The 12,934-nt window shown below is 45.1% G+C and overlaps 1 protein-coding gene across 4 annotated transcripts in view; it reads right to left on the minus strand.

Moving 5' to 3' along the window:
* LOC118236331 (lysine-specific demethylase 3B-like) overlaps positions 1 to 12,187 on the minus strand; it is a 29,929-nt gene extending 17,742 nt beyond the window's left edge. Inside the window, exons 1-9 of one of the 4 annotated variants that reach the window (XM_035434603.1) lie at positions 11,618 to 12,183; positions 9,883 to 10,050; positions 9,377 to 9,490; positions 7,930 to 8,035; positions 7,173 to 7,297; positions 5,890 to 5,958; positions 1,622 to 1,873; positions 1,154 to 1,243; positions 1 to 670 (exon numbers count right to left, since the gene is read on the minus strand). The exon at positions 1 to 670 is cut by the window's left edge and continues 426 nt beyond it. In XM_035434603.1, the coding sequence (XP_035290494.1) occupies positions 1 to 670; positions 1,154 to 1,243; positions 1,622 to 1,873; positions 5,890 to 5,958; positions 7,173 to 7,297; positions 7,930 to 8,035; positions 9,377 to 9,490; positions 9,883 to 10,050; positions 11,618 to 11,782 (1,759 nt within the window). In that variant the 5' untranslated portion in view covers positions 11,783 to 12,183. Of the gene's footprint in view, positions 671 to 1,153; positions 1,874 to 5,889; positions 5,959 to 7,172; positions 7,298 to 7,929; positions 8,054 to 8,083; positions 8,120 to 9,376; positions 9,491 to 9,882; positions 10,051 to 11,617 lie in introns of those variants that run through there. The other 3 variants (XM_035434601.1, XM_035434602.1, XM_035434604.1) reach the window with 3 other exon arrangements.
* Between the last annotated feature and the right edge of the window lie 747 nt (positions 12,188 to 12,934).

The raw sequence follows: 12,934 nt of genomic DNA on the forward strand, positions 1-12,934 counted from the left end.
GTTCTGACATGGTGAACAGGTTCTGCGGACTCTCCGCTGAGCACCGGGGGTCGCCTGTCGCCGTGGCGACCGAGCCAGGCGCCGCGGCGGGGGCGGGTCGAGGGTTGGGCGGGCCGCCGAAGGCGCTGTGGGGGACCTTACTCTCCCCGAACATCAGGAAGGGGCTGGCCGGCTCGGCACCTTTGGGGGTCTGCAGGAAGAGGTTCTCGTGCGCCCCTGAGGGGTTCGCCATGGCAACCGGGCCAAGGCCAGTGCCCCTGGGCAGAGGTTTTGGCGTCCCCGCGTCCCCCACTCTCGCCGGCTCCAGCGCCTTGCCCTGCTCTCTGAGGTCCGGAGTCGAGGGCGGGGCGATCCCGAACAGCCCGCCCCCCATCCCCCGCGTGTCCGCGGAGGAGGCGGTGGGCTTGGCTGCGTCCTGAGGCGCCGCGGGGAAGCAGCCGCCGGCCGAACTCTGCCCCCCGGTGGCCATGCACTGGAAGAACAGGTTCTGGGAGGAAGGCGCGTCCCCGCCTGGCCCCCCCTCGCTGCCGAAGCCGAACCCGAACGGCCTGCCGTCTGGGCCAGCCGCCGCCCCGTTCGGCTGCGTGGGAGTCCTGCTGCGCGCCTCCCCAAAAACCGGGCCGCCCCGCGTCTGGAGCCAAGCTGCAGCCGTCACAGGGGGTTCTGGGATCTGAAACAGAGACAACAGGGAAATATTATATATCTACATACACACACGCACACATACACACACACATTACACACACACACACACACTACACACACACACATTACACACGCACGCACACGCACGCACATGCACACACACGCACACACATTACACACGCACACACACATACTCATAGTCATACTCATGGAATTTAATATCTTATTCCGTCCATTGGTATAATCCAGGGGTGCACAATCAACCTGTTTCAGGATTTTGTGCCAAGTTCTGCTCTTAATTATATAATTGGCTCAATCCTATCTCAATCTAATAATGTATCAGCAGCAGAAACAGTGGCAGACTGCAAATGTATCTTAAAAGATTTTATGGAGCTCAAGTACAGGAGAGAACCAGCGTAGTTCACAGAGCTGTCAGAAAACTAAAACTAAAGTACTTGGTCGGAGCAAAAAGCAGCACGCAGAGTGAATGAGTAAACTGGAGGCTCACCTCAGTGTGATTCCCTCTCCAGGTGGGGGGGTTGTGTCCGGAGCTCAGGGGGGGTACAGTACCAGGGGAAGGAGCCCCCGCTTCACACACCTGTGAGGGGGGAGAGGAGGTGACGGGGGCTGCAGTGGGCTCGTCTCCCTCAGGCGGCGAGGGCAGGGCGGGTTTCGGAGAGGCGGCGCGGGTGAGCCTGGGCATGTGACCCACGGAAGGAGAGAGGGCGTGGGACGGAGGAGGGGGCGGTGCGGGTTTGAGAGGAGGGGGGGTGGGGGTGTTAGGAGGTGGAGCTCGGATGTTAGTGGGCGGAGCCTGGGTGTGAGTGGGCAGAGCTGAGGTGTGAGCGTGTGTAGGAGGGGGGTGAGGGGGCGAAGTCCGCCCGTCACCATGGGACTGGCAGAGAGGAGTAGCAGAGAGAGAATTCGGGGAGACCCGGCTGGGGGGCGGGGCCACGGCAGAAACGCTGGTGCTCACCCCTCCTGCTGCCGCCACAGTCGCCACTGTCGCCGCTCTCTCGTCAACCCGCGCCGCCATGCCCTCGTTTGTCCCGTTGCTGCTGGCCCCGCCCCCGTTGCCATTGGTGTCGCCGCTGTCGCGCTCTCTTCCTCCGCCTTTGGGGCGCTTCAGGGCCACGCCCCCGTCCCCCTCCGAGGGGTTCCTGCGCCGCCGGCCATTCTCCCGCTTCCCTCCCTCGCTCTCTTTCATCTCCAAGTCTCCCTGTCCCGCCTGAGAGAGAGGGGGAGAGAGAGAGAGAGAGAGAGATAATATATACAAATGTTTTTACTGGTTTATCTCATTTTAAACAAAAAATGTTAATTTATTTAATATGACTTCATTTACAATCAGTATGTGGAACAGCCAAGGTCTGAAATCATCAGTAAAGACCTTACACCATGATTTCCAAAACAGCATAAAAGAAAATTATATTATCATCTTACAGGAAACATGGTGTAAGGCAACCATGGTCACCCATTGTCCCCCAGACTACAGAGAGATCATCATACCCTCCCAAAAGATTAGCAATATACATCAGGGCAGGGACTCAGGGGGAATAATAATCTGGTACAAATCAAAATTACACAATTTTATAGATCCCTTAAAAATTGGCAAACATTATTTATGGATTAAAATAAAGAAGGGCCTTATTCTTTCAGAAAAAGATGTATTTCTCTGTGCCATATACATCCCTCCCTCAGAGTCCCCATACTACACAGAAGATATGTTCCCTGAATTAGAAAGAGAGGCAAACCATTTCCAGGCCCAGGGAAATGTGCTCATATGCGGGGGCCTGAATGCAAGAACAGGAACACAACTTGATTTTACCAGCACACAGGGAGATTACTATATAACTAAAAAAATGCCCTTTATTAACAATTCTCCCTATTCCCACAGAAACAACCATGATCGTGTAATCAACAAAAATGGAAGAGAACTCTTACACCTCTGTCAAAGTATGGGTCTGTACATCGTCAACGGTAGGTTACGAGGGGATTCATTAGGAAGATACACATTTTGCTCACCTCTTGGGAATAGTACAGTAGATTATATGATGACAGATTTAGACCCTTTCTCTCTCAGAGCATTCACTGTTAAGCCTCTAACCCCTCTGTCTGACCACAGTCAAATTACTGTGATCTTCAAAAGGACAGAAATTAACAATACTACACACACAAAGCCCAGTAAGCTGTTAAATATAAGAAAATCATACAGATGGGTTCAAAACAGTGAAGAAGAATTCCAGAAATCAATTAGAGATCAAGAAATTCAAACACTTTTAGACACCTTTCTGGACAACCCATATATTCACAGTATAGAAGGAGTCAATCTGGCAGTAAAAAATGTCAATACTATCTTTGAAAAAACAGCAGAAAAATCACAATTAAAAATGAAAAATAAACTGAAAAACTGAAAAAGAGGACAAATGGTTTGACCAAGACTGTCAAAACATCCAAAAAGAACTAAGAAAATTGTCAAATCAAAAACACAGAGACCCAAGTAACTCAAATATACGTCTTCTTTACTGTGAAGTACTAAAGCAATAGAAACATACACTCAGAAACAAAAAGGCACAATACACTCATAAGCAACTGGCAGAAATTGAGGAGTCAATAAATACAAATCAATTCTGGGACCAATGGAAAAATCTGAAAAAATCACAACAAGAACACCTTAGCGATACAAGATGGGGATATTTGGACAAACCATTTTCAAACACTTTTTAAAAAAGTGGAATTATGAGCAAATCCTGACAAAAACCATATTAAAAAAAATTGCAGGAACTTGAATTGGCTATTAAAGATAATCAAAATCCATTGGACTTCTCGATTACTGAACAAGAGCTTAAAGATAAAATTAAAAAATTGAAACCTAAAAAAGCATCTGGACCTGACAGTAGGCTATTTTAAATGAGATGCTAAAATGCACAAGCACAAAATTTCAACTGGCCATCCTAAAATTATTCAATTTGGTTCTGAGTGTAGGTTACTTCCCTGACATCTGGAACCATGGGCTTATAACACCAATATTCAAAAATGGAGATGAATTTGACCCAAACAATTACCGAGGCATCTGTGTGAACAGTAATCTGGGGAAGGTTCTTTGCAGTATCATAAATTCTAGACTTTTAACCTTCCTTACTAAACACAGTGTCTTGAGAAGAAGTCAGATTGGATTTTTACCAAATCACCGCACAACTGATCATATTTACGCCCTACACACCCTAATTGAGAAATATGTAACCCAAACCAAAAAACAAATATTTGCTTTCTTTATTGATTTTAGAAAAGCATTTGATTCTATTTGGCATCAAGGGTTATTCTACAAAATTATTGAAAGTGGTGTAGGGGGTAAAACCTATGATCTAATAAAATCAATGTATACAGGGAACAAATGCGGCATAAAAATTGGCAACAAAAGAACAAATTTCTTCTCTCAGGAACGTGGAGTGAGACAGGGCTGCAGCCTTAGCCCAACTCTTTTCAATATTTATATTAATGAATTGGCAAACATATTAGAAAAAGCTGCAGTGCCTGGTCTCATTCTACACAACTCAGAGATCAAGTGCCTGTTCTACGCAGATGACCTGGTTCTCCTTTCCCCCAGTGAACAGGGGTTACAGAAAAGCCTAGATCTGCTCGAACAATACTGCCAGACCTGGGCCCTGGCAGTAAACCTTAACAAAACTAAAATTATGACATTCCAAAAAAGATCCAGATCTCAGGGAACAAAACACAAATTCATGTTAGGGACACACTACATTGAACATTCCTCAAATTACAATTATTTAGGGCTAAAAATCAGTTCTACAGGAAACTTCAACATTGCAGTGAATGAACTAAGGGAGAAAGCACGCAGGGCCTTCTACGCCATAAAACAACAAATTTCTGTAGAGATTCCAATTAGAATTTGGCTTAAAGTCTTTGGAGCTGTAATCGAACCAATTGCTCTTTATGGCAGTGAAGTGTGGGGTGCACTCATCAGTCAAGTATTTGGCAAATGGGACAAACATCCAATTGGAACCCTGCATGCAGAATTCTGTAAACATATCCTGAAATTACATAGAAACACAACAAACAATGCATGCAGGGCAGAATTAGGCCAATACCCATTACTTATCAAAATACAAAAAAGGTCAATCAAATTTTGGAAGCACCTAAAACAAAGTGACCCCCACTCACATCAATACAAAGCCCTGCAATACCAAGAGTTGAGCAAAGCAAACAATCCCCTCACTCAGCTGGTCCTGAGCCTTAGTTCCCCACATACACTAACACACACTAACACCTCACCTGCTCAGGATCAGAACAAAACTACAAACATAATTAGAATAAACCAAATTGCAACACAGCTGAAACAGAATTATATAACCTACTGGGAAACTAAAAAAAAATTGCAAAGTAAAATGAAATGTTATTTGGCCCTAAAAAGACAGTACGCTGTAGCGAACTACCTGACCAGTTACTGACAAAAAACTGAGAACCACCTTGACGAGGTACAGACTCAGCGAGCACCACTAAGCCATAGAAACTGGCAGGCACAGAAAATCATGGTTGGCAGAAGGAAAAAGATTGTGCCAACAATGCAAAGGCAACCAAATTGAAACTGAAAAACACTTCCTAATGGAATGCACACAATTTGACCAAATTCGCCAAGAATTCTACCAAAAAATTATCCAGAAATGTCCCCAATTCAATGATATACCCAATGACGATAGATTACCCTACCTATTAGGATAAGAAAAAGGATGCTGCATACTAGCAGCACAATTTGTGTTCTCTTGCCATACTCTGAGGGACAATGTGTGACCACCTCATGCACACATTTACACACAGCATACACGCGTACAAGCACATATTCACTCATGCACACAACACACAGATAGTCAGGCACACACACACACACCTAACATCACTTACTGATATTTTTGTATATATTTTTATATTTTTTATATAACGGATTAATTGTATATAGTTGTATGTTATAACCACTGCTTTGGCAACACAAGTGCCTATATTTGTCATGCCAATAAAGCACTTTGAAATTGAAATTGAATTGAAATTGAGAGAGAAGGAGAGAGAGAGAAAGAAAGAGAAAAAGAGAAAGAAAGAGAGAGAGATTTCCGTTTGTATTAGTGTCTTATGGAGCCATATGGAGTGGCTGTCCTTTAGGCAGTGTTCATTCAGATAGCACTCATTCTTTCATCCGTTCATCCAGCTGTCCTTTCATTCGTTCACTGAGCTCACCTCCTCAGGCACATCTTCAGCCAGCATCACGTGGATCACCCGCGGGTCCACAAGCTGCTTCTCAGTAGTCTGGGGTGCAGACAAAACACACTGTTACAGGCAGCTCAGATTCATCACATCCTCACATCCTCCTGTAAGACCAGGTTACTGAACACAAACAAGCATCTGTTAGCATCCCCATAGTCTAAAGCATGTGTTAACATACGCATAGTCTAAAGCATGTGTTAACATCCTCATAGTGTAGAGCACGTTAGCATCCTCATAGTGTAGAGCATGTTACCATCCTCATAGTGTAGAGCACGTTAGCATCCCCATAGTTTAAAGCATGTGTTAGCATCCTCATAGTGTAGAGCACGTTAGCATCCCCATAGTCTAAAGCATGTGTTAACATACGCATAGTCTAAAGCATGTGTTAACATCCTCATAGTGTAGAGCACGTTAGCATCCTCATAGTGTAGAGCATGTTACCATCCTCATAGTGTAGAGCACGTTAGCATCCCCATAGTTTAAAGCATGTGTTAGCATCCTCATAGTGTAGAGCACGTTAGCATCCTCATAGTCTAAAGCATGTGTTAACATACGCATAGTCTAAAGCATGTGTTAATATCCTCATAGTGTAGAGCACGTTAGCATCCTCATAGTGTAGAGCATGTTACCATCCTCATAGTGTAGAGCACGTTAGCATCATCATAGTGTACAGCATGTTAGCATCCTCATAGTGTAGAGCACGTTAGCATCCTCATAGTGCAAAGCATGTTAGCATCCTCATAGTGTAGAGCATGTTAGCATCCTCATAGTGTAGAGCACGTTAGCATCCTCATAGAGTAGAGCATGTTACCATCCTCATAGTGTAGAGCACGTTAGCATCCTCATAGTGTGACGCATGTTAGCATCCTCATAGTGTAGAGCATGTTAGCATCCTCATAGTGTAGAGCACGTTAGCGTCCTCATAGTGCAAAGCATGTTAGCATCCTCATAGTGTAGAGCATGTTAGCATCCTCCTAGTGTAGAGCATGTTAGCATCCTCATAGTGTAGAGCATGTTAGCATCCTCATAGTGTAGAGCATGTTAGCATCCTCATAGTGTAGAGCACGTTAGCATCCTCATAGTGCAAAGCATGTTAGCATCCTCATCGTGTAGAGCATGTTAGCATCCTCCTAGTGTAGAGCATGTTAGCATCCTCATAGTGTAAAGCATGTGCTAGCATCCTCAGGTTGACCCAGGCCTGTACGTCCGGGACAGTGAGCGTGCGTCCCGTTTAGAGAGAGCGGGCGGGGCCGTACCTGGTCTATGGTGACCTCCATGATGTGCGAAAGGGGGCTGTGCTTTGACACCAGGCCCAGGGCCCAGGGCTGGTCAAACTCGGGCTGGTACACCCTCACTCTCCGGCCCAGAATAGTACTTGATCCTGCCGACAAAATAAATTAATAAATAAAAAAATTGAAAAATTAAAATAAAAGTATGAGGCAAAGCATGAGCTGGTGTGTGCACGTGCATGTTTGTGTGCACACAAGTCCATGGGTGTGAATGTGTGTGCACGTGTTGCGTTTGGGGTCCAAACTGTAACTGTGTCTTGCAAATGTACACAGAAAAGAGATTTAATAAATAATTAATTTGCTCTTAATCTTCTGTCATTCATTCTGTCAGGGACTGGGTTTGCTGTTACTTTCTTAGCCTTGAGGATAATCAGGGTTGAGGTCATGGCGTCTCTACTGTTTATCAGCGACTCTTCGCTGGAGGTCTTCATTTTATCACAGCCACACGTGTGTGTGTCTGTGTGTACATCCGTGCGTCTGTGTGCATGCGTGTCTGGATGTGTCTGTCTGTGGGCATGTGTGTCTGTTTATCTGTATGTGCATGGTCCGTGTAGTGGGAAAAACATATGATGCAGCAAAGTCCTGTCCCTGAGGAGACTGGTAGACACACACAAACACACACACACATGCACGCACACACATACACACACACGCACGCACGCATGCACGCACACACACTCACACACACACACATGCGCACACACACCTACACATGCACACACACCTCTCCTGAGTATCTCCTGCAGCTCAGCGTCTCTGTGCCAGCTCCTGACTGCAGCCTGTAGGGAGGGCTGGTCCTGCAGGAAGCTGTTACTGTGCTCATTCTCCACCTGAGGGCAAGGAAACACCTTACATACAGGTATGCTCATAACCTACACCTTACATACAGGTATGCTCATAACCTACACCTTACATACAGGCACCATCATAACCTATGCCTACACACAGGCGTACATACACATACTCTCATATCCATACAATATAAAGAATTCTTGTTTTACTTACATTACTTCTTTACAATTAACTAAGAAAAATAAATATTCTGAATTATTGACACTGTTTTACATAGTTTCAATGACAGGAGCATACAGACACAGGCTGTGGTATTAAGTCTAACTACAAATATATAAAAAGCCTTTTTCTGCAAGAGCAAAGGATTCCAACCCAGATGCGAATATGAACTGATCTACTTAGTCTCTGTCTGTGTCTACTCAGGCTGTCTGTCTGAATGTAAAATTTAATTGTAAAACAGGTTTTAGGAACTAAACTGCATGTCGTATCCAGCCTCCATGTTCCTCTCAGAGGGCACCAAAATGCCACACTTTGCCCTTAAAGTTGTAAATGCAGCGTGAGGCTCATCCTACCCCATGTCCATGGTAGCAGGTGCCGGCTGTACTGTGTGAACACCGTGAGTTTCAGGCTGTACTGTGTGAACACCGTGAGTTTCAGCCTGTACTGTGTGAACACCGTGAGTTTCAGGCTGTACTGTGTGAACACCGTGAGTTTCAGGCTGTACTGTGTGAATACTGCAGCTTTCAGGCTGTACTGTGTGAACACCACGGGTTTCAGGCTGTACTGTGTGAACACTGCAGCTTTCAGGCTGTACTGTGTGAACACCACGGGTTTCAGGCTGTACTGTGTGAACAATGCAGCTTTCAGGCTGTACTGTGTGAACACCACGGGTTTCAGGCTGTACTGTGTGAACACTGCAGCTTTCAGGCTGTACTGTGTGAACACCACGGGTTTCAGGCTGTACTGTGTGAACAATGCAGCTTTCAGGCTGTACTGTGTGAACACCACGGGTTTCAGGCTGTACTGTGTGAACACCGTGAGTTTCAGGCTGTACTGTGTGAACACCACGGGTTTCAGGCTGTACTGTGTGAACACTGCAGGTTTCTGCTTCACATCATGGCTCTTTAGCCCTTGAGACACGTCAGCTGCTCATTACTTATTTGAGCTGCAGATGGCCCTTATTCACTTCTGCTTATAAAGCACCCCCCCCCCCCCCCCCTTCTCATCTGTAATACTGGATATTTACTGAAGCAATTCAGGGTATCTTGCTCACAGCAACTCGCACCTGTGATTTTAACCTGCAGAAAAACGTGCGACTAGTTGCAAAAGCGTTGGCAATAATTGATTTGCGCATAGCCCGGATCCACCAACCCCCCCACCTCAAATTTCTGCAGCGAGTCCCCATTTGGGAGGAAATGAATCGTTCGATCCACAAAGGACTCCACAGGAACCAGGGATCCCAGGCCCACGCGGTCCACCAGAGCCCTGTACGACTGGGTGAGAGTGAGAGGGAAAGCGGGCAACTAAATATCAGCTTTCATACAAGGGAAAACTGGGAATCACTCCAGCACACAATGCTGTGGAATAGGAAAAGGAAAATCACATGAAATACTACTCTCAAGGCAGGTGCGATCATAACTCATTCTGAACTTCATCCAAAAACGAAGAGTACATGAAACTTGGAAACGCATATACGAACACGCAAACACACATGCTCACACGCTTGCACGCGCACGCACACACACGTCAGTTAATTCTGACCACAATCTATGAAGGGCAAGAGAAGGAGTGAGAACACCTTAAATATGTTTATATGACCACCGTCAATGGGCCTGCACCTGACACTCCCAAACGTCCACTGAGATCAAAGGCTGAGAGTACTAACCAATGCTGGCCATGCTGGACTGGCTGTGGCGCCCTCTCCTGGTAGAGTGGAATCACTGCGGGCTGCCCGCACAATGACGCTCTCCACCAGGACAACGGACACGTCCTCACCATATATGTGCACCCAAGACCGCCGTCGCCAGGGGCAGTCCTCAAATTCAACAAACACCTGGGAGAGAGTGGACGAGAGGGACAATACGTGTTCATATAATCATACAAACGTGCAGAGCAGTTTGTACAGACTGCCAATTAAAACAAATCTTACAGTAGAAGGGAAGATACCCTGTCCAACCACATCCACCCACACAATTTCATGCACACAGTTTGCAATTGAACTTAGGCTTCAATTCTTTTGTTCAGTATGCCCAGGAATACATTTAGAAGAATTGCAGACAATTAAATGAGTTTGTGAAGCTATTGGGATTTACAATTCGTTGGTTTTTTTGGCTGGACCGCAACAGCGGGGCTAGCCCTATAAATGCGAATGTCTGTGACTGAATGAGTGACTGAGCGATGAAGTTACACCACGCATGTCTGTGACTGAGTGACTGAGTGATAAAGTTACACCAATGGCCGGTTCGGTCCAGCCATATACTAGGTTCTGACCTGGTCTTGTTTAGGTTTTTTTTTCTCTCTTCTCTGAGCAAGAGATATAGTTCAGGGCAATGTTTGGTTGCTTAAGAATTTCAAGGCTGAGTACAGATAACGCTCCCTGCACATTAGTTATTTAAGATTCCTTGGTACCGCGATTCCTCCTTTTCCGCGATCTGGACTAGTGATGTCACACGATGACCTGAAAAGGTGATGCCCCGAACATAAGCTAAACGTAGCCGTTACGTGCCCATTTCTGCAAGCTTGGACTGCGTAATCAGAGAACAGGGAGAACGAATGTTCCTTTTCAAATTAAAGTTCAGCATCCTGGCCGACATCCATCTCACTTGACATGTTTTACGACGACCTCTTTTTTGTTCCAACAGCAGTCTGTAGCTGACACACCATCTGACCAACGAACAGAAACGCCAGTTTGATGTCCAGTGTAACCGTATGAATGAAACTCCGCTTGGTTTTCGGAGTAAATTTGCTTAAAACCATGCAATAAAAGTGAATTGACTTGTTATAAGTTTAAACCAATATACAAAATGCAGGTAAAATGCATTCTATAAAGTGATGCTTTTAACTAGTTTCACGTTTGTTATGTACATAGATCCTACGGCTAAGGCCTATATACAACCCACGAAAGTACAAAACTTAGTAGCTGCGAAATATACAAGAAACGTATTATTTTATTTTCGTTTTTTCTGTTAATTTTACAAGTTTTGCTCGCCCTGTTCACTTAGAAGATTAACTATCTAGCTAACTCACATTATTGAAGTTAAACTTGTTGGATACGCTCAAAATCTAAATGATATCACCAGTGTCAAATGCAACTTTTTCTTAATTGACAAATATAATTAGCTACATATGACAAACTTTAGGAAAGCCATGATCCCAAAGAAGCGGTTGCTTGCTGCAAAGCCATACGTGCCCAGACCATGTTCATTGCCGGTGACGGGTACCTACTAAAAGTGAAAGTGGGCGGTTTATGCAAATAGCAAACAGCTAGGTATTAGTTTGTAGTTTCGCTTGCATGGTGCATTCATCCTTGCATTGCAAAGTTCATGCATGTTGACGACTTCTCGTTTTGAAGTCTGCTCCCTCAGGCGCTGGTCGTCACATGCCGTTCAACTGCAGCTCACCTCTACACCGGGACTGTCCAACCCAATGACGCTGACCGCCCGGACTGTTCCCCGGAGCCAGTCCCGGTTCCAAAGGGCCTGGGTTTCCTTGGTTTCGGTTGCGGCTTGTCTATCTCCGAAAAGCAACAACAACCGTTTCCCCACCAAACCCAGAGAGTCCCCCATCACAGCTGTCCGGTTGACAAGCCAACCTCCCCTGATAGCTGAATGGGAAACTTCTTCACAAAAAACTAAAGGCTGCAAAAACGCTGTAAAACCCTAAAGTTGATAATTATCCAAGTCTCTAACGTTGCAGTTGATACTGTACAAAGCGACACGCAAACTCAGCACTTAAAGCATTGAGAACAATAACATATCAGCCCTACACTCAGTCCGCCATTACGACAGTCAAATTTGCTCGTTGTCACCGAGAATCTGAGTTAAACTGGATTGGAAGAGCTCGTTCTCGCCCATGCGCACTCAGCGTTTGCCTTGACGGGTAAACATAAACCCGGAAGTTGTGGGAGTAACTATGCGGACTTTTCTGGCGAAAGTATACTTCAACAGTCCATCCGATGTGACCTCAAAATATATGGTGCACGCTCATGGAACATAACCTTTAAATCCGAAGTGGTGCACAAGATCATAAGCACAAAACGGCTGGATATTCATGAGGCAAAAAACGCGTTTCCCGCAGAATGAAATGGGGCGGGGTGGGGGCGGGGACGTGGGCGGGGGGCCAAAACCTATTTGGCACGTGCGTTTCTGCATGTAAGCAAAGGAGACTGGCCGCTTGCATGATGCTATCTATCAAAGCGCATTGTGACGCTTTGTGCACATTAGACAAACGATTCTCAGAGATCAGGCAGAAGTTGAAGTTTACCGCCTTGGTTAGGCTGCCGTTCTACATCATTATTTATTTATTTATTTATTTATTTATTTATTTATTAATTATAATTGAACCCATTTTTTAGATGACAAAGGCAGTAATCAGTATTGATGGGGCCTGCTTTGGAAATCAGTGTTCGAGATGATAAAGTCCTTATATCTAATAATCAGATGGAATCGATTATGAAATCATATCGTTTCTCCAGAAAACTCCTGTTTTATTCCCTCTGAAGTGTAAATTTAGTCACAGATTTGTTTATTTTTAAATGGTTCTCCTGGGTAGTGCAAGCCTTTAAGGTGGAAGTGTAGCCTTTGTTACAATAATTTAAATTTTACACCCCTTATCACTTATTTACTAAACTATTTACAAAGTAATTTTTGGACTAAGCATTACTTCCATTTTTTTGCAACTGCTAGTATCAAACCTGTACACCTTTAAGTATACAACTC

Source organism: Anguilla anguilla, chromosome 9, assembly GCF_013347855.1.
Source record: "Anguilla anguilla isolate fAngAng1 chromosome 9, fAngAng1.pri, whole genome shotgun sequence".
Lineage (NCBI taxonomy): Eukaryota > Metazoa > Chordata > Actinopteri > Anguilliformes > Anguillidae > Anguilla > Anguilla anguilla.